Here is a 22,182-nt window from a genome sequence, read left to right as displayed (position 1 = left end):
AACCTATTTGAGTAAAACATTTGTTGGGAAACCATCATGAATTGTTTACGCCTTTATATTGTTTATGTATCAATAGTTCGTGGCCTTTTTTGGATTGTTGTGTGTATGTCTGTTGGTAACGCATTGATGTCCTTATTTCTCAGTGTTTCACGGAATGGACAAGAGCACCTTTGATACTGAAAATGTCAACCGGAATAAAGTGTTAAATGGTGAGGTTGAGGTAGTACTTTAAATACGTTTAAGTTAACCGATGTGGAAAGTAACTTTCAATTATAGGCCTACTTTAGGGCTACGCTTCATGGATCTATAAAACATTTTTTAGTTTAATCATTGGACATATGGACCATAACGATCCGGGTGACATTTAATTGCGAAGCATTTATTTTGGCTTGAACTGTCAGATACTGTATTTGCGAAGGTTTATATATAATAGTTTTGCCAGCATATCTGCAAATATGCAAACTAACTGCTGTTCTTAATCTTAATATAAGAAGGTTTCAACTGACTACTATAAGATCCCCGTGCGTAGAACGGGCACACAGCTAGTATATACTATGTGTAATGCTAATCATTGATACGTCCAATTCTTCTGTAAGAGGATGACAGATTAATTAAATATACATAGTAAAATACTATGTATATAAATAGTATTATATATTATATTTACTATTTATTTATTTCTATCTATTTATTATATTTACATCGCTGCCTTTGCAGATGACATAGTGTTATTCTCTAACACAGACAAATCAATGTCTAAATTGATTAGGACAACAAAAGAACTACTTTCTCAAATTGACCTTGATATTAATATAAATAAATCAAAAATTATTAATATTAAGAAAGGTAAACTTGTTGAAGAGGACATCTACATTGAAAATGAACAAAATGTTATTAAATTCAATACTCTAAAACTTGGGGAAAAAATTAAATATCTTGGTGTAAATTTTGAAAATGAAATTGTTTTTGATAGGTGTGAAGTTATACAAAACTTTCAAAAAGATCTAGAAAGATTAGTTGGAACTAGTGTTTTAGGACCAAATCAGAAATTGAATATCATAAATCAGTACCTCTGGCCTAGACTAACATATATTTTGCAAGTAACACCAAACGAATTAATAAGTATTACATTTCTTGAGGACATCGATAAAATTATTAGAAGTGCAGTAAAAGAAATTCTCACTCTACCAAGTGACACACCCAACTCTTTCTTATATTCCCCTAAAAGATTCAAAGGTCTGGGAATAATTCGAGCAAAATGGGAAAGTTCTATACAGCATATAAATATGTGTGTAATTCTAAAAAACGTACAAAATAGCCATGTAAACGAGCTAATAAACATCCCCCAAAGAATTACCATGTCACTTCAAAAACTTCAAATAGAAATTGATGATATTTTTACACATGATTTTGAATTTAAAGAGAAAAAAAGAATTGGTTTAAATTTGAGATCAAAATTACAGTTGAAAGAATTTGAACTTTGGTCTAAATTACCATGTAAAGGTAGAGGAATAGAATTATTCAAAGAAGTGCCTAGTAGCAACACATGGATATATTTAAAAAATGGCCTTACTACAGGAGAATGGATCACTTCATTAAAAATGATATCTGGTGTTGTACCAGTACGCAGCGTACCAGGGCGAAGCCAGGACGGAACCCTTTGCAGACATTGCAAGGAGCCTGAAACCCTTCCGCATGTCCTTGGCTCTTGTCCCTTTGGTGCCTTACTGCGTAATGCAAGACACCATGCTGTAAGAGCAATGATCGCAGAAGAACTACGAAAAAAAGGCTGGCAAGTAGTAGAAGAAATACATTGCACTGAAGATGGTGGATCGAACAGAAGATTGGACATTTTAATTTATGATACAAAATCTAAAAGTGGAATTGTAATTGATCCAACAATAAGGTTCGAAACATCAACAAATCAACCCCTAGAAGTAGATGAAGAAAAGAGGAAAATTTATAGTAAATGTGAAACTTATTTAAGAAACAAATATAATCTAAATTCTATATCAGTAATTGGCATAATGATTGGTGCAAGAGGGACGATTACAAAATTTTTTGACGTGTTTTTAAAAAAATATAATCTTCCATCAAAATTAAAAAATGAAATAGTCATAAAAGTGTTAAAAGAATCATGTAAAATCATTCAAAATCATTTATATGGACAACGTTATTAATCTATGTTACATGTTATTTATATCGTAAATTTAAGTTTTTTTTACTGTGTCTAATAGGCAAAGTTTATTAATAAACTCAGTTTTCAAAATAAAATAAAATTGTAATCTTCGATTTGTTTTAGAGCAATATAATTTGTTTTAACTAACAGCTGGTTAAATATAAACTATGGAACTATGAGGTTATTTTATTTTTGTCATTGATTATAGGAAATAAGTAAGATTAGTAAAGATAATTAGACCACAGTTTAAACCACAGTTTCGACCAAAATTAATTAAACCACAGTACAAATCGGTCTGTACACGAGTCTTAATAAAAAAGGATAAATGCAAATTATTTTACTGCTCCACTTTTCAAGGAAAGATTAGAAAAATAACAAAGTTTACATGTTTTAATTCTTCATGGTAGCTTTTTGTTTACAATTAATTTTTGTCTGCTTTAACTTTGTTTGGATTAGGCCCGGAAATATTGATGTCATAAAAAGAAGATCAAGAATAATCAGGAATCACGATTTTAAATTACCACCACAACTTCAGCCGGGTTTTATACAAAGATAAACAGAAGGATGACATAGATTGAACACAACATCAACATTGACCTAGGATACTGCAATTAGACAAACCATCCTTTTATGAAATCGTGTTCAGTTGTAGTTACGTTTGGGGGCGCCTATATCAGCGCCCCCAGACGTGAAAATATCACTTTTATTTCAACTATGAATATATTGTAGTTTAAATTAACTAATATGGGAAATTACGATGTACATTTATTCAATAAGGGTGGGTAATTATCAAGGACAGAACTGATAACGGTATGGATAATAAACATTAACAATTACGTCATTAGCTTTACTAGCGTAGCGTGTTTACTTTTAATATTCCTGCTACATGTGACCAGTTCTTTTTTATTAAATTAATGTTATTTGAACCAAACAGCTGTTTCAAAACAAACTGTTATTGTTTTTCCTTTCCTTTGTTTACTCTTATTTATTTAGCAAATGCAGTGAAATTGATATAAAAGATAGGTGTGACGATTAGTTTTTATGTTAGGACACCAAAGTTAAATTATGTGTACTGTGAATTTTATTGGATACTATCGTTTTATTTTAGGTCGTTTCTATTCAGACCTACTGGAAATTGTGTACAGTAGTTGTATTGTGGTGATAATAATTATGGAAGAGGCAGGTATGCTATGGAAGGTGGCATCGTTGACTAGGTCTATACACTTCTCAATTGACTATTACTCTCTCTACTGTAGGCTACTTATAATCAGTGTGCGTCTGTGCGAATCGGCTGCAAATCTCACTTCAACGCTTTTCACATCGTAAAAATTGCAGAATTGCTGTTTTATTGTAAAATTATCGGATTTAAAATGCATATCGTATAGATAGGCCTATGATTGAATAAAAACATATTTGGTCACACAACATTTGTTTACAATATGATTTTTCACATTAAAACTGCAAGAAACTTTTTCTTTATATGTGTAAATAAACTAGCTGATCTGAATTGTACACGGTTTTAACTGATTACTGAATTCCCGTACGTAGGACGGGCTAACACCTCGTCACTATTAAAAATGTTTTAAACAAGTGAAAAATGCCAGGATATAACATGGATTAGTAGAAGTACCCAACGCACATACCAAATTTGTCAAAATCAGACTCTCGTATTAGTCGTAGGTCTATATACACAACCACCCACACACTGACACACACATACAGACTTTGATAACCACTTTTTGGGTTCAGACGGGCCCAAAACAGATATTTCCACCCAAAACTGAAACCATATGATCTTGACAAAACTATACTTTCTCCATAGGCCTATACTATGTAAAGGGAGAGAAGGTAATAACTTAATTGAAGGGACAGGACTAGCTACTGAAAATTTTCTATATTTTTTAAATTTTACTTTGAACTGTTATTGGCCTCTATGGGTTTACAATTTATTGGCAAGGAAATAATAAATGTCAGTGCTTATGATGGCACTCTTTAACCTGTTCTCAGTTGTGCTAATTAATCAAGTACCAGTAGGTACTTAAAATTCTGATCAAATTAAAATAATCCATTATATAACTTACCACTGGTAAAAGTGACAAACCACCTTTAAAAAAACATTATTTTAATATATATTTCAAAATCACTATCAAACAATACAGATCACAATAGCATAAATCACATTGTTAGATACTCCATTGAGTAAGGGTTAAACCCGTCGCATGTGGGGAAGTCTTGGGGTAGAGGGGCAACATCTGTTAACCGCCCCACCTCTATAACAGCAGAGATATCAGGGTCCGAGCGACATCGCAGCAACCAGAAACCTGGAACATAAAAGTATCTGAAGAAGGAATTCAAATTGATCAAATAACGGATATAAATTATAGAAACCTTTTAAAATTTTAAATGTAAATTATATTTGCCGGATCAGTCGAATTTCTCAACATTTATTTATTTATGGAAAATCCATTTTTACAGGGTATACATTGTAATAATACTACACACAAAAAAAATACTAACAAACATAAAAAATGCATCTGAGGTGTCTATTAAATACAGTGAGACTGGCTTAATAAACGTGCTGACACTGTACTGCTTAGATATTAATAATATGTGTATATATAAAACAGGCATGACTAGAAATAAATAGAATGATGACAAGCATGGACTAGAGTTGGGGTACAATAACCATAACAAACTTAACAAAAATAACAATGAGACGAAGGTTAACAAACAACAATGAGAACATTCATGAAAATGCTTATATTAGCTACGTCAGAAGCGTGTTCAGCAGAGCGTGGAATTTAGAGCACTGCGGTGGGCCAACAGCATCTTCCTCTTGATAATGGGGATGGTAGTCCAAAACAAGTCGACATCGGGTTGAAGCAGGTTGCCTGGCATTGAACACGGACCATTGTACTACTCAGTTCATACAATGTACCGTGGTGAAGTCTGGCAAACATCTCTCTCGATCTTGTGTTCGTAGGCACACGAAAGCTGATTCCCTTCAGGAGGCTGGGGCAGTCAATTTGGCCACTGGCCATTCAAGATTTTAAAGATAAAAAAACATCATGCATAGCTCTCCTGAGCTCTAGAGGTGGCAGGCGAAGATTCATAGAGAGATCCTGAACAGGGACCTCCAAGTAACCATAACAAATGCGGGTACCCACATGCCTGAGAAAATGAGTTTGCACAACATTGCATCAGACGTTCCAGTTCTGGCGACCGGTCTATGTGAGAACAGCAGTACTGTGAGTTGGAGAAAACGTAGCCAACAATAATTTAGCTAGTTAACCTAACAAAATTGTTTGAATCAATTACTGACAGTGGCAGTGAAGATAAGATCTTCGTTGTTGCAGCAACTCTTGCCTCGGAAGAGGAAGAGCATCAGCAACAGAAGAGGTTGTGGGTAGGCTACATAGTATTAACTCCAGTATAATTGAGCGAAGCTCTTATACTACACTCTTGCTTTTGTTTTACAAATACTCCTCCTGAACGGTTGAAGCGATCTGCATGAAATTTAGCACAAGTAACCAACCATGGGAAGGTATAAATCTGAAATGGTACAAATCGGACCACAGGGCTTTTCCCTATGTGAATTTCAACTTTTAGAAATTTAACATGGGCCTTATGGGTTAATTGGTTGCCATGACAGTATTTGCAAGATAACAATAAAAAGGTAAACAAAAGTTGTAACATGTGTTTACCAATAAATCATCTAACTAGCACATTGCAAAATAGAGAACAAAAGGGAAGAACAATCGGATTGATACCGTTGAGCATTATTTGCTACAAGTAAACATTTTTCATTTATGTTAACCAGACGTACAATTTACTTTGAATACTGCACCACTGCACATAGGGATTCCAAATTATGTGAACCAAATATATCATTAACTTTGGATACAGCAATTAGACATTACATTAACGTGAACCAGATGCATTATTGACTTTAGATACTGGAAGTATAGATGTCTCATTTACAAGAAACAGAGACATTGACTTTGGATACTTCAAGTAGACATTTAATATATGTAAACCAGATGAACTGTTGACTTTGATACTGCAAGTAGACATCCGTTTTACGTGAACCAAATGTATCATTAACTTTGGATAGGATAAGTACTGTAAGTAGACATTCCATTAATTTGAACCAGACGTGCCATTGACTTTAGATACTGCAAGTAGACATCTAATTTACGAGAACCAGATGAACCATTGACTTTAAATACTGCAAGTAGACATTTCATTTACGTGAACCAAATGTGCCATTGACATTAGATACTTCAAGTAGACATTTAATTAATGAGAACCGGATGAACCATTGACTTCGGATACTGTAAGAAGACATCCCCTTTACATATAACACATTTGGGTTCTGCAAGTAGACATTCCATTTACTTATTGAACCAAATGTGCCATTTGCATTGGATAAATCAATAGACATTTAATTTATAAGAACAGAAAGACCATTGACTTTAGATACTGCAAGTAGACATCTCATTAACGTGAACCAATTGTACCATTGACTTTGGATACTGCAAGTAGACTAGACATTCCGTTTACGTGTTATAAATGCACCATTGACATTGGATACTGCAAAGAGACATCTCATTTACGTTAACCAAAAGGAGCATTGACTTTGGATACTGTAAGTATACTTCCCCTTTACGTATGACAAATGTAGCATTACCTTTGGGTTCTGCAAGTAGACATTCCATTAATTATGTGAACCAAACGTACCATTGAATAAGGATTCGACCAGGAGACGTCTCATTTACGTGAACTAGATTTAGCATTGACTTTGGATACAGTGAGTAGACATTCCATTTACATAAAACAAACGTAGCATAGCATTGACTATAAAAAAATTGATTAATATACTTGCTCTGCTCAATATTGCAAGCATACAACTGCATTGCACACTTAGTAAAATATGAAGGAGAATTCCACACCTTGTTTCCCCGAAAAGAGGACAATATAAAGTTATTTTCCAGTACTCTCGAATGAGTTTCGATAAATTTATCAATCATCATTCTATTCTAGAAACATCAATAATAAAAATACCCCCGCCGCAGCAAACCTGCAGACTAAGCGAATTTCCATTAGCCTGATAGAATTTCACAAGGAGGATAAAATGCCTCCTTAAATATCATATTTATTCCCTATTTAAATAGAATTAGTTTAACGAGTACTTAGGTTTGCTGCAACAGGGAGGGTAAAAAGGTGTTTTTTTTATGTTAATAGTTTAGTAAGAAATGAATGTATTTTCCAAATTCGATCAAAATATGTTCATAAACAAGTATAACTACAACAGTTGACTTATTCTCCATAAGAATAACATAGGGATTTTAAATTTTCAATTTTTTTGAATTTTCTCTGTAACCATTAAGCGCACAATAACGCTTCAATCTACTAAATTATTTGTTTTTTTAAGCTCTACAAAATGGTTTGGAAATAAATTGTAAAATTTTGTGTTTTTATGGTCAAAAATGGGAAAAACCTATTTTTACCCCATAAAACCCCCCATAAACCCCCGTTCCCATAGTCCGATCATGCTGGTTCACGAACTCGTTCGAATAAATGTAGGTTTACACGTTTGTACCAAATTTCATCAAAATTGGATCATTTTTGCTCGAGTTATCGTGCTGACGGACACACACATATATATATATTAAGGAACGCGGCAGCGTTCCGCCCCGCCAAGTCCCCCAGCGGTACTCAGCTGCTGCAGTGTATATATACATGACGAGACAAAGTGGCTTTTTTACTCGTCTATAGCTCTGAAGAAACAAAAGCTATTAAAATAATTGTTCATCCACTGGATAGGGGCAATCATTCTTAGCAAAATAAACAAAAGAATTTAAAAAAAGGTTGTGTTTGAGCCAAGAAAAACTAGTTTGAAAATTCACAAATTTTCCGTGTTCTCCTTCTTCTCCTTAAATGTTGACGGACCTACAGCCCAAACCACTGGCTCAATTTTAATGTTTTTTATGTTGTTTGAAAGCCCTTAGCGTGTAGATGTGCCTTTTGAGGGTCACAAGTCGGTGCGTTGACCCATAAACCCTTGGCAAGCCCTCAAAGTACGATTTTGGCCCATTTAAATAACATGGGATTAAAATCAAAACAAAAGAAGGACCAGCTGCGATTAAATCTCAACTAATTTAAAATGTTAGAGAAATTCATAGGAACAGCTGAAACATTATTTTAAAACTTTTATAAAGTATTTTTTTCAGGTATACCGAATGATTTGAGCTACTTACTATATAAAATTACTTAGAGCAGTGATATTCCCCGATACTTTCCATTGAAAAATGCAGTGTACTGATGGTACACTGGTACAGCAGCTCGTCATTTTTAACAGTTTAATACTACTTATCAAAACATATGAAACCTAGGAACTTGAAACTTAGTACTAGTACTAAGGTTAGTTTTATGTTTTGATACACTAAAACAAATAAAACAATCGGGAAAATCCGTCTACGTATGTTAAACAAGCAAAAAAGTGAATGTAAAAAGTGATATGTAAATTTAGGATAAAAATGAGTTTTTCAATATTTGTTTTGCCTTATGCTATTTCTAACAAACCTAATCTGTTTGATTACATTTTTACTTCTCTAATAAGGGCTCAATTTACACTAGTCTTTAGATATACGGGTTTAATTATCGGAACACTTATGTAACACCAATGCATTTTATATGTAGTTGTGCCCTGGTCTATATATAAGAGAAAAGAGGATTTTTATTTTAACTGTTAATTTTCTACAAAAATAAATAAAATCTAACAAAAAACCACTAAGTGGTAACACTTCCCCCGCCAAGTCAGCAACCCAAAAAAGACAATAAATCACCACTTTTCCGCCAAGTAAAACAATGTAATGTATGTAAGTTTGGCCACTTGGCGGCAGACTTTTGCTTGATCACTTTAAAAAATACCATAAAATTAGTTTCATTGAGCAAGTATCTCTCCCAATAGTACATTGCTAGATGAGAGCTTATTTTACAAAATTTGACCTTAATTGTATCACATTTCATAAAATCATAATAGTGATGGTTTTATGTTTACTGATTACCTCGAAATTATTATACTTAGTTGGACTAATTAATTAGAGAAGTTGATTTGTGAAATTATCCACTAACGTAACTTTAATGAACAAAAAACAAGCAAAAGTCTGCCGCCAAGTGGCCAAACTTACATACATTACATTGTTTTACTTGGCGGAAAAGTGGTGATTTATTGTCTTTTTTGGGTTGCTGACTTGGCGGGGGAAGTGTTACCACTTAGTGGTTTTTTGTTAGATATATATATATGAATTTGAACGGATGGTGTTTAACAAAAAACCACTAAGTGGTAACACTTTCCCCGCCAAGTCAGCAATCCAAAAAAGATAATAAATCATTACTTTTTCCGCCAAGAAAAACAATGTAATGTATGTAAGTTTGGCAACTTGGCGGCAGACTTTTGCTTGGTTTTTTTCATTAAAGTTACGTTCGTGGATAATTTCACAAATCAACTTCTCTAATTAATTAGTCCAACTAAGTATAATAATTTCGAGGTAATCAGTAAATATAAAACCATCACTATTATGATTTTAGGAAATGTGGCACAAATAAGGTCGAATTTTGTAAAATAATTAAGCTCTCACCTAGCAATGTACTAATGGGAGAGATACTAGCTCAATGAAACTAGTTTTATGGTATTTTTTAAAGTGATCGAGCAAAAGTCTGCCGCCAAGTTGCCAAACTTACATACATTACATTGTTTTTCTTGGCGGAAAAAGTAATGATTTATTATCTTTTTTGGATTGCTGACTTGGCGGGGAAAGTGTTACCACTTAGTGGTTTTTTGTTAGATTTTATTTATTTTTGTAGAAAATCAACAGAAAAAATAAAAATCCTCTTTTCTCTGATATAGGCTATAGACCACGGCACAACTACATCTCATTTAATTTCAATAATATTGTTTGTGTAGAACTAAATTCTACATTTTTGGTCTTATCTGCTTTAAACCGATAAAAAACTTTTTGATACACATACCAACAAACCCCCTGGGCTTAAACTCAGTTTCAAATTTCATCAATGGTCATATTGAACAACATAAAATGCGTTGGTGTTACATAAGTGTTCTGATAATTAAACCCGTATATCTAAAGACTTAGTGTAAATAATTTAATTATTTAGTGAAAATAATTAGGCTCAATTATTATTGAGCCTTTATTAGAGAAGTAAAAAAGTAATCAAACGGATTAGGTTTGTTAGAAATAGCATAAGACAAAACAAATATTGAAAAACTCATTTATCCTAAATTTACATATCACTTTTTAATTGCTTGTTTAACGTACGTAGAGTGATTTTCCCGATTGTTTTATTTGTTTTAGTGTATCAAAACATGAAACAAACCTTAGTACTAGTACTAAGTTTCAAGTTCCTAGGTTTCATATGTTTTGATAAGTAGTATTAAACTGTTAAAATGACGAGCTGCTGTACCAGTGTACTATCGGTACTCTACATTTTTCAATGGAAAGTATCGGGGAATATCACTGCTCTAAGTAATTTTATATAGTAAGTAGTTCAAATCATTCGTTATACCTGAAAAAAATACTTTATAAAAGTTTTAAAATAATTTTTCAGCTGTTCCTATGAATTTCTCTAACATTTAAATTAAATGAGATTTTATCGCAGCTGGTCCTTCTTTTGTTTTGATTTTAATCCCATGTTATTTAAATGGGCCAAAATCGTACTTTGATAGCTTGCCAAGGGTTTATGGGTCAACGCACTGACTTGAGACCCTCAAAAGGCACATCTACACGTTAAGGGCTTTCAAACAACATAAAAAACATTAAAATTGGGCCAGTGGTTTGGGTTGTAGGTCCGTCAACATTCAAGGAGAAGAAGGAGAACACGGAAAATTTGTGGATTTTCAAACTAGTTTTTCTTGGCTCAAACACAACCGTTTTTTACATTCCTTTTTTTATTTTGTTGAGAATGAGTGCCCCTATCCAGTAGATGAATAATTATTTTAATAGCTTTTGTTTCTTCAGAGCTATAGACGAGTAAAAAGCCACTTTGTCACGTCATGTATATATACACTGCAGCAGCTGTGTACCGCTGGGGGACTTGGCAACATCCACCATTGTGATATATATATGAATTTGAACGGATGGTGTTTTTGGCCTCTAGGGACCTCAAAACAAAAAAATAAATCGGTCCCGGGTCCAGGTCTTACCATGAGTACTACGGTAATAGCTTATTCCCTATATGGGAAATTCGCTAAAAGTGCCTACTGTCACATTAAGTTTCCCGTGATAACGGAAGAAGTTCACAATTTCGCCGAGATCGTAGAAGACGTTAATGATTACACTGTGACTGCAAAGATTCACCTGATTTTCCATGACCATGGAAGATGTTCTTGATTTTGCAGAGTAAACCACTCTGGCTCTTAGACCTCTAGTTGACAGGAGCGTTTTTCCCCTCACAATGCTATCATTTACAACAGTGAGACTTATTGTAACATAAGGGATGGAAACTGGCTAGGATAGAAATGAAAGAAGTAAAGAATACAGGTCTGGTGTCAGATTTAAACTAGCACACTTGGTTACGACGATAGCTCTGTAGAGACCTTAGTTTACGGACAATCCTCTTATATGTTATTAGTGTACCTGGGTTGTCTGCCAGGACCCTGACCAGGGTGTACCCTCCGTCAGAGATAGTCACAGTGTCCTTAGAGATGATGAACCTACTGACCAGCCTCCTGTCAGCCAGGCTCTGTTGGAGGCTGTGTAAGTCATCAGACGAGGAGTCAGGGAGCCTTCCTTGCTCTACAATGTAGAAGTCATGTCCGTGGATGTGACAGGACAAACTCATGTTTGATGTTCCTAGAATAAAAATGGGAACAATACTAATAAAATTAAGGTGTTTCAAATGTATATTTTTTGTTGATTTTAGCGAATTTCCCATATAGGGAATAAGCTATTACCGTAGTACTCATGGTAAGACCTAGACGCGGGACCAATCTTTTTTTTTCGTTTTGAGGTCCCTAGAGGCCAAAAACACCATCCGTTCAAATTCATATATATTATTTATATATTTATATATATATATATATATATGTGTGTGTGTGTGTGTGTGTGTGTGTGTGTGTGTGTGTGTCCGTTAGCACAATAACTCGAGCAAAAATGATCCGATTTTGATGAAATTTGGTACAAACGTTAAACCTACGTTTATTCTAACGAGTTCGCGATCCAGCATGATCGGACCATGGGAACGGGGGTTTACGGGGAATTTTATGGGGTAAAAATAGGTTTTTCCCATTTTTGAACCAAAACACATAAAATTTAGCAATTTCTTTCCAAACCATTTTGTAGAGCTTAAAAAAACAAATAATTTAGTATACTAAAGCATTATAATGCGCCTAATGGTTACGAAGAAAATTCAAAAAAATTGTAAATTTAAAATTCCCATGTTATTCTTATGGAGAATAAGTAAACTGTTGTAGTTTGCTTATTTATGAACATATTTTGATAAAATTTGGAAAATGTTTTTATTTCTTACTAACTATTAACATTTTACAACAAAAAAAACAGTTTTACCCTCCCTGATGCAGCAAACCTAAGTACTTGTTAAACTAATTCTATTTAAATAGGGAATAAATGTTATATTTTTAAGTAGACATTTCAGTGTAAATCCAATCAGTAAAATGGAAATTCGCTTAGTCTGCAGGTTTGCTGCGGCGGGAGTATTTTTTTAAATTTAAAGACAATGAATTTCAATTGTTTGTTTGCCAACACTTATGTTTTATAATACTATAACAATTTTTTAAATAAAGAAAGAAAATATAATAGACTAGCTGTTGTACCCGTGCTTCGCAATGGAAAGGACACTGAAGCAAAAAAATTTGATCTTGAATTCTGTTGTATAAAATAGTTACACATTCCCCTTAGGTTTCAGGAACATAACTCAATTGAAACTCTTAGTTTGACAAATATCTTTCTTTAAGGCTAGGTTAACTTATAAGACTACCTAGTACGAATTATATGAGGCGCCGATGCATTTATGGAAATAATGTACCCATACGATTCAATTTTCAAATGATAAGCTTTCTTAAACATTTATTTCGTTCATAAATGTACATATAAAGTAAATAAGGCAAAATAATCGCACAACATAAAGCACTGTAGTAAAGCAAAAAAAAAAACAGTTTATATTGATTTCACATATAATTAATCTAACAAAAAACCACTAAGTGGTAACACTTCCCCCGCCAAGTCAGCAACCCAAAAAAGACAATAAATCACCACTTTTCCGCCAAGTAAAACAATGTAATGTATGTAAGTTTGGCAACTTGGCGGCAGACTTTTGCTTGTTTTTTTTTTCATTAAAGTTACGTTGGTGGATAATTTCACAAATCAACTTCTCTAATTAATTAGTCCAACTAAGTATAATAATTTCGAGGTAATCAGTAAATATAAAACCATCACTATTATGATTTTATGAAATGTGACACAAATAAGGTCAAATTTTGTAAAATAAGCTCTCATCTAGCAATGTACTATTGGGAGAGATACTTGCTCAATGAAACTAATTTTATGGTATTTTTTAAAGTGATCAAGCAAAAGTCTGCCGCCAAGTGGCCAAACTTACATACATTACATTGTTTTACTTGGCGGAAAAGTGGTGATTTATTGTCTTTTTTGGGTTGCTGACTTGGCGGGGGAAGTGTTACCACTTAGTGGTTTTTTGTTAGATTGTATTTATTTTTGTAGAAAATTAACAGTTAAAATAAAAATCCTCTTTTCTCTTATATAGACCAGGGCACAACTACACATAAAATGCATTGGTGTTACATAAGTGTTCCGATAATTAAACCCGTATATCTAAAGACTAGTGTAAATTGAGCCCTTATTAGAGAAGTAAAAATGTAATCAAACAGATTAGGTTTGTTAGAAATAGCATAAGGCAAAACAAATATTGAAAAACTCATTTTTATCCTAAATTTACATATCACTTTTTACATTCACTTTTTTGCTTGTTTAACATACGTAGACGAATTTTCCCGATTGTTTTATTTGTTTTAGTGTATCAAAACATAAAACTAACCTTATTTAGTTAAATAAATTTTGGCAATATTATGAAGAAACAATGTTAAAACTAACCTTAGTACTAGTACTAAGTTTCAAGTTCCTAGGTTTCATATGTTTTGATAAGTAGTATTAAACTGTTAAAAATGACGAGCTGCTGTACCAGTGTACCATCGGTACACTGCATTTTTCAATGGAAAGTATCGGGGAATATCACTGCTCTAAGTAATTTTATATAGTAAGTAGCTCAAATCATTCGGTATACCTGAAAAAAATACTTTATAAAAGTTTTAAAATAATTTTTCAGCTGATCCTATGAATTTCTCTAACATTTTAAATTAATTGAGATTTAATCGCAGCTGATCCTTCTTTTGTTTTGATTTTAATCCCATGTTATTTAAATGGGCCAAAATCGTACTTTGAGGGCTTGCCAAGGGTTTATGGGTCAACGCACCGACTTGTGACCCTCAAAAGGCACATCTACACGCTAAGGGCTTTCAAACAACATAAAGAACATTAAAATTGAGCCAGTGGTTTGGGCTGTAGGTCCGTCAACATTTAAGGAGAAGAAGGAGAACACGGAAAATTTGTGAATTTTCAAACTAGTTTTTCTTGGCTCAAACACAACCTTTTTTTAAATTCTTTTTTTTATTTTGCCAAGAATGATTGCCCCTATCCAGTGGATGAACAATTATTTTAATAGCTTTTGTTTCTTCAGAGCTATAGACGAGTAAAAAAGCCACTTTGTCACGTCATGTATATATACACTGCAGCAGCTGTGTACCGCTGGGGGACTTGGCGGGGCGGAACGCTGCCGCGTTCCTTAATATATTTTACCGTAGCTAATATAATGAGCTCTTTTCAAAGTTCAATCTTTTAACTCGTATTACCTTTTGTTAGAAAGCCTACCACTATTATTGTTACTCAGGGCACAAATTTCATCAATTTAAATATAAATCAACAAAGAAATACATAACAGTAATTATTTTAACTCGTTCCATAGTTCAAAACGTGTATGTATTTGCATTAAATTACATCTATCTATCTATATATTAATTTGAAACTGTTTTTCTTTGTGACAGCTATTTTGAGAGAACGGCTGGGCGTAGAAACTCCGTAGAGGTGTCTAAAGAAAGGTCCCGGTCTGTAGATGAGCCATCAAAAGAGAAACATTGGAGAATTCCCTCGAGGCTCTGCCCCAGTGGCCTTTAAATTCCCATCCCATGTTATTCTTATGGAGGAAAACAAGGTTTTTGTCACAGCTAATTTGAGAGAACGGCTGGGCGTAGAAACTTGGTCGGGGTGTCCAAAGAAAGGTATTGGTCAGTAGGTGAGCCCTCAAAAGATAAACAAGGTAAATTTCCTTGGGGCTCTGCCCCAGAGGCCTTTAAAGTTCACTCTGCAATTTTGTTTACATTTCGACCATATGGATAATTTTACACTACTTTTAATGAACCAGCTGTTAATATTAAAATTGTATTCAAAGGTCTACTGAAACTGTCAAAATTAAATGTTTAAATTATTATTTATGATTTTAAATGGATTCTCCACTGCATGGCAAGTTTTTTATAGTTTCAACAAAATCATGAATTTATGATACGTTTTAAATGTTTTGTTCAAAAATCTATGCTTTATTGCTCTTAGAAAATTTTAAATTATGAAATAAGTGTGACATATCAATTTCAAAGGAACATATAACTATTACTTATCGGGTTAGCTTATATATATTGTAAGGTTGGCACTTGCCTTTTTTTCCTACTTTCAATCACCATTTATTTTTAAATTCGAGAAAGAACACCTGAGATTCATTTATTGGTATAACAGTTTTTGATAATCGGGTTGTTTTCAAAATAAACTTATCACACACTTTTTTTAAAATTTCTATATTTCGGCATTAGCCTTCTTCAGGAACAAACACAATAACAAATAGAAGTGTTTACCACCCTGAATCATATGGTTTTAGCAAAAATCCAAAATACATATAATTTATGAAGAAATAAAAAAGAAAATGTTTTGATAGAAAGAAAGAAAAAAAATTATATATATATATATATATATATATATGTATATATATACTATCTCAAATTTAGACCGGAAGGTGTTTTAGATTTAAGGTAAAATTTAGATTGATAATCGGGTTGAAAATTGTGTCATAGATGAGTACGTTGAGTATGAGAGCTGTGTTCAAGTTTTGGAATAGACTAACTACGGAGTCTATGGTTTTGGTAAAGTAGGTGAACTAATGTCAATTTTGGTATAAAAAAAAATGTGTACACAGTTTTTACTTTGATGTATACATGTAGCTAGGTCGAACAACGCATCTAAACCTCACTACATACAAAACATTCAGAAACACAACAGTTTCATCACATCTCATCGCATTTGCATAATTTGTTACCAAGGCTGGACTAGGTCAGAGGTTCCCAAACTGTGGTACGTGTACCCCCTGGTGGTACGCGAGACATTGCCAGGGGGTACGCGAGTAGGACTATGCCAGTTTGCGCGATCTAGTGGCGAGGGAAGCCAAATTATGCCAAGCTCATCCCTCACATTGAATAACTGATTACTTTCGTGTGACAGATTTATCGTGTGACATTCACAATTCTGAATTTTGTATTTTGTAATTTGATTATAATTAAATAAATGTATTAATGTAGTTTCTTGCATTTTATCATTCCAACCTACTAAGTTTCAACATCAATAACTAAAAACAAAAGTAATAAAATAGTAATTTTATATAATATTAAAAATCTTGTATTGCATTTTATAGTTGAAATTCAGATTTTATAACATAGGTCATAGTAATGATGAATGCATATAATAACTTGGAATTTTTAAAAGCAAACTTATGATACGTGTACATTTTTAAATTAATTGTATTATGGGGTACGCCTTAATACATAGTACGAACTAAGGGGTACATCACCCAAAAAGTTTGGGAACCCCTGGACTAGGTTATGGATTTGGTTCCGCAAATGTTCAAGATTTGTGATAAAATTTCCTACAATTATGGTTAATTCCAATCCACAAAATACATGCACAGCTTTATGTCATCTATATGGCCAAGGCAAAACTACCCCACAAGTTAATGAATTATCAAGTAAGAACAGGATGATTAAATACATGGGTCGATGTGGCAAGAGAAGGAATTAAAATTGCTGAGATCGAAGTACTGTAAGAATGTTACTGCTTTCTGGAGAATCAGATATTTTTATCAAACAAAAAAACTGATTTAATATGCTGATAGAATTCTGTATTTTTATGACCAAAGATGAAGATTACTTATAAATCAGGATACAATCTGAATGATTTTCCTAAAGCAGATAGAATTAGTGGTTAGTAATAAAATTGACTCTTTCCGTAACATGATAGACTAATTATATGAACTCATTCTCCCATATAGTGAAAGTGGCTTTGGTATGAAACAAACTCATGAACAAACAATTATAAGACTCCTAAAAAACCCTTAGGGCAACCTAAAGCCGATAAAAAGGTAGGAAATATTGTGTTAAACGAATTCATCAATCACGTTTTTTAGGGAACACAATCGTCATACTTATTATTGCTTATCCTCCCTTCATTTAACTAAGATTTTAATGACTTCACTCTATCCATCGCAGTTAGCTGAATTTACATAAAACCTCAAGATTAACCGTCGATTTCGACGGGGTTCCAATAGTTATATTATTAAAGTGATACAATCACATTTTATGTAAACGGTTAAGGCCTTTTACCAAATAAAAATATAGGCATATGGCACATCAAAATGAGGCTTAGAGTGTGTAGATTTGCCGAAAAGTATTGATATGGACGAATTTCCTAAGGGCTCTGCCCCACAGGCTGATTTCCAATGGGCTACGCCTGGCATGCTTCCAAAGATTAAATGATTTAATTCAATCTATTTAGTGAAACAGCTGGTCAGTACAATGAACTGGTGTTTGTTTATTTACTCGAAAAAGATGTTTTTGACACTTTATGTTACGTTTGGTTTTAAAGAAAGGCTGTATACGTTTTGTAAAGTATTGCTCAAAGTGTCAATTTGTAATTTATATAGTAAGCTACATGTAAAGAGGCGTGACTAAAATTGAAGAATTATGGTCAAACATGTCATTCATACAGCAAAATTATGAAGCAATTGATGCTATTGCTACACTAAGGTATGTTGTCATATGCTTTTGGATCTATATTAACATTAAAAGTAGGAGTTTGAAAGTAAGTAGGTTTACACTTTATATCAGTTTATATTTTCAAACTAAGTCATAGAGTTGCTGTATTTTAAAACACACATCAGAATTACTTTAATAGCTCTCTAGATAACATTTTCTTCCCGTTGCAAAGCACGGGTATAGCAACTTGTACTTATTTAATACGCAAGCAGGTTTTTTGTGACAATTACTCCTCCCAAACTACTGAACCGATTAACATGTTTTTGGTGTCATTGGAAAGAGCGTAACTTGAAGTTGTGCAGGAAACCTTCTTTTTAAGGAAATAATTAGAGAGTGAGGCCCTGGGGCCCTTTAAAATTTTGTATTCCTCCATAAGGATAACATGGGAGATAATTTTTATTTACAGCAACATATGTTTGTTACTTGAAAATAGTCAAAGTCTACTACATAACAATTGCTGTGTATTATGACTGTTAATGTATACTACATTTCAATCAAGGATTGTGTACCTTAAAGTTTACTCATAATGGTTCTCACTACTTTATTTTAATGCTGGGAATAGTAAAATTTAGTTGAGAATAAGTTACCATGATTTAGAAAACTTTACTATAATAATTGATGTATTTAAAATCACAAATCTTTGACATTATTAATTTAATTCATTAGAAACGAAACAGCTGATCGAGAAATCAAACAAATCATCTACTGCATGTGAGAAACGGCACACAGAAGATTTTTCAGGTGCCGTTTGACGTCACTAACTGCAGACGTCACTTTGAGGGAACACCAATAGCGCAACGAAACGTACCTGAGCCAGCAGCCTCGGTGGTGTAATGGATAGCGTGTCGGGCTGCTAATCCGAATGTACCGGGTTCAAATCCCGCTGGTAGCACTAACTTTTTGTCAACAATTTTTTTCATATCAGCAAGTTTGGTTGGTTTGGTTAGGTTATAACAATTTAATTTTATAATTAAAAAAATTATAAAATTGAATTTTAAGCATTTATAATTTTATTTTATGAACAAAACTATTTTTTAGATTAGTAAACCTTCATCCGATTTTTCCATTATCAGCACGTTTGGTTGGTTTGGTTAGGTTATGACAGTTTAATTTAATAATAGAAAAATTATAAAATTGTCTGTTTCCTCAGACGCAGCAGTTAGCGACGTCAGCAGTTAGTGACGTCAAACGGCACCTGAGAAATCTTCCGTGTGCCCCACCGCTTCATGTGAATAATGTTTTTACACAAACATAGTTTTTTTATACCAATAACTTGATTCTTTTTTTACTTGTAGGTGTATTTTGAGTAAGCAGTTTTGAAAGCACCAAGCCATCAAGTAAATTTTATCTAATGTTCTTTATAAGCTAACAGTAATGAATTACTACATGAACTTGACAAGTCAGGTAATTAATATTGTCAGTATGCCAAGGGAAAGAAGAGTGAGTCCTCGAAAACAGACGAAGGCAGAGACACCAATCTAGAAAATCCAACTGAGTTTTTAAATATAGAGGTCAGTGGATTGCCAAGACACAGATTATACTAATAAAAGAGGGCAGTGCTTTTATTAAAATTAATACATCGAAAAGGACCTCATTAATGGAACAAGGCTTCATGTGATCAAAACGGTTAACAACAATGTAAAGTAGAATGTAAAGTCCTAAACGGAACAAGTGAGTAGGGACATATTTTGATTTCGAGGATAAAAATTTGCCCGTCTGAAACAAACTTACCTTTTAAAATGGAAAGATGCTATTTTCTGTTGTATTTGGCATTTGCAGCGCTGTTCTTACCCAGACCAATTTCAGTCATGAGCAACTATATTATATGTTGTTTTAAGTAAGGCTACATCTTTTAATAGGATACGCATATTCATTACGGAAAATTCTGACCAGGGTAATATTACTAAAGGTAACTTTAAGACTAACATCGTAGTATTCATGGAAGTGCTTTTGTGATAAAAATATTGTTTTAGGATTTATTTTTAAAAGTGTTTTCTTTAAGCAGCATTTTACGACCCTCAAAATATGCTTCATAGGCCTATTAGTTTGATATGATAAAATGTTTTGTTAAATGTGTTTTTAAAAATCCTTAAAAACATAACAACCCTATAACATACTTAGCCTTGAACACTAAGCCTACTTGACTTACTTGACAGTACTTTGACTAAAACCCTTCTTAAGTATACTTTGCATTAGACACTTATTCCAACACCTTGGACTTTGTTTCAGACCATACAAACTGCGTTTCAGTTTCCAAACTCTTCCACTTTTGTTGTCATACTTTAATACTTAAATACGTTTCAATGAAATGGCGACCATACAAAGTAGGTATTATAAGCCAAGTATGAATGGAGGATGAGTGTACGATGAGTGGCGCAATCTTGTAGTCTTGTTAGTGGCTAAGGCCGACATTCCTTAGACAAAGCTGTTAATTTATACAGCCCATACAGCTAATGGCAACTAAGGGACTTACAGTTTATAGTGGAATCCGAACCACATTTTTACCTTGATATATACGAATTGGTCTAATTATCAGGATAGTACTCACTTGTGCGGACGTTAATCCACACCAGGGAGTATCGCATCCACTATGTGGATGTAGATGTGGATGGATGTGGATGTGGATGGATAGTATAGGTTATATATATATATATCATAACCTTCAGGTTGCAAGTTTAGATATCCTGATCTAACTTAGAATACAAAAATGCTGTTTTTACATCAAACTGTTTTAAGCAAAGATCTTCTTGAACAGCTACATTCAAAGACATCGAATGGTATCGATTCGGGCTACAGGACTGAATGTCTCATTATAATCCTCTCCATACTTTTGAGCATATCCTTTTGCTACCAACCTTGCCTTGAAGCGTTCTAGATTTTGTTTTTGTGTTAGAACCTACTTTGGACCTATAATTCTCTTATTACGTGGACGGGGAACTAACTCAAACACTTCATTTTCATTTATTGATGCCATTTCATCATTCATTGCAGCTTGCCAGTGCCACCAATCAGGACTTTTAATTGCTTTGTTGTAGGAGGGACCTGCTTCAGCAAGTAAAACATAGTCTTGAAGGTATGATGGTGTAAGTCGCTGACGTTGAGGTCGACTGTCATCTTCATTTATGGCTCATATACTACATCATTTTCAATTCAACTGACATCACATCATTTTCAGCACACACTGCATCATTTTCAATCCACATTTCCATCGTCACTGGTTTGTCGTGGAAATTGAATGCACATTTCAACTTTATTGTCTTGAATTCCCTCATTCCATTGAGAAGACTCACCAGCATTTTCATCTTCTTTGTTTCCTTCGATCTGTCGAGGAGACGTATCATTCAAGAATGAATCATGTTTCATGATTTCCTTGAAAAAACGTCTTTGCTTGCCACAATCTTTGGCGCTACATATACTCTATAGCCATCTTGTTCGTTACAATATCCAACTGATATGCCAGAAAACGATTTAACAGACCGATTCTTCCTCTTCGCTTTTTGTACATGGACATAGCACTCAGCACCAAAAGGACGAAAATGTTAAACTCGTAAGGAGTTTTACCATCAACAGACGGTCCAGTGCGGTTGATAACACGACAGACAGTGTTCATGGCCTCAGCCCAAAAACTCAATGGTAATTTCTGGGGTAGCAGATTTTTATCCCCCTGGAATTTTACCCCCTGGGCGAACGTGAAGTCACAAACCAGGGGGTGAAATTCCGGCCAAGAACATCTGAGTTTCGCGACATATCAGTTCACGTGGAA

At 33.7% G+C, this 22,182-nt stretch overlaps 1 protein-coding gene across 7 annotated transcripts in view; it reads right to left on the bottom strand.

The window, feature by feature from the left end:
• The window catches only part of LOC129004903 (uncharacterized), a 187,405-nt gene that overhangs the window by 114,337 nt on the left and 50,886 nt on the right, over nucleotides 1–22,182 (bottom strand). For 6 of the 7 annotated variants that reach the window (XM_054433602.1, XM_054433619.1, XM_054433627.1 and 3 more), the window contains 2 exons: nucleotides 11,836–12,051; nucleotides 4,359–4,500 (listed from right to left, as the gene is read on the bottom strand). In XM_054433602.1, coding sequence (XP_054289577.1) covers nucleotides 4,359–4,500; nucleotides 11,836–12,051 — 358 coding nt within the window. The remainder of the gene's footprint in view (nucleotides 1–4,358; nucleotides 4,501–11,835; nucleotides 12,052–22,182) is intronic. The other variant, XM_054433612.1, reaches the window with a different exon arrangement.

Source organism: Macrosteles quadrilineatus, unplaced genomic scaffold (assembly GCF_028750875.1).
Source record: "Macrosteles quadrilineatus isolate MER2022 unplaced genomic scaffold, UCM_ALF_1.0 Scaffold_1__1_contigs__length_201487025, whole genome shotgun sequence".
Taxonomy (NCBI): domain Eukaryota; kingdom Metazoa; phylum Arthropoda; class Insecta; order Hemiptera; family Cicadellidae; genus Macrosteles; species Macrosteles quadrilineatus.
This window is presented reverse-complemented; position numbering and strand designations above follow the sequence as displayed.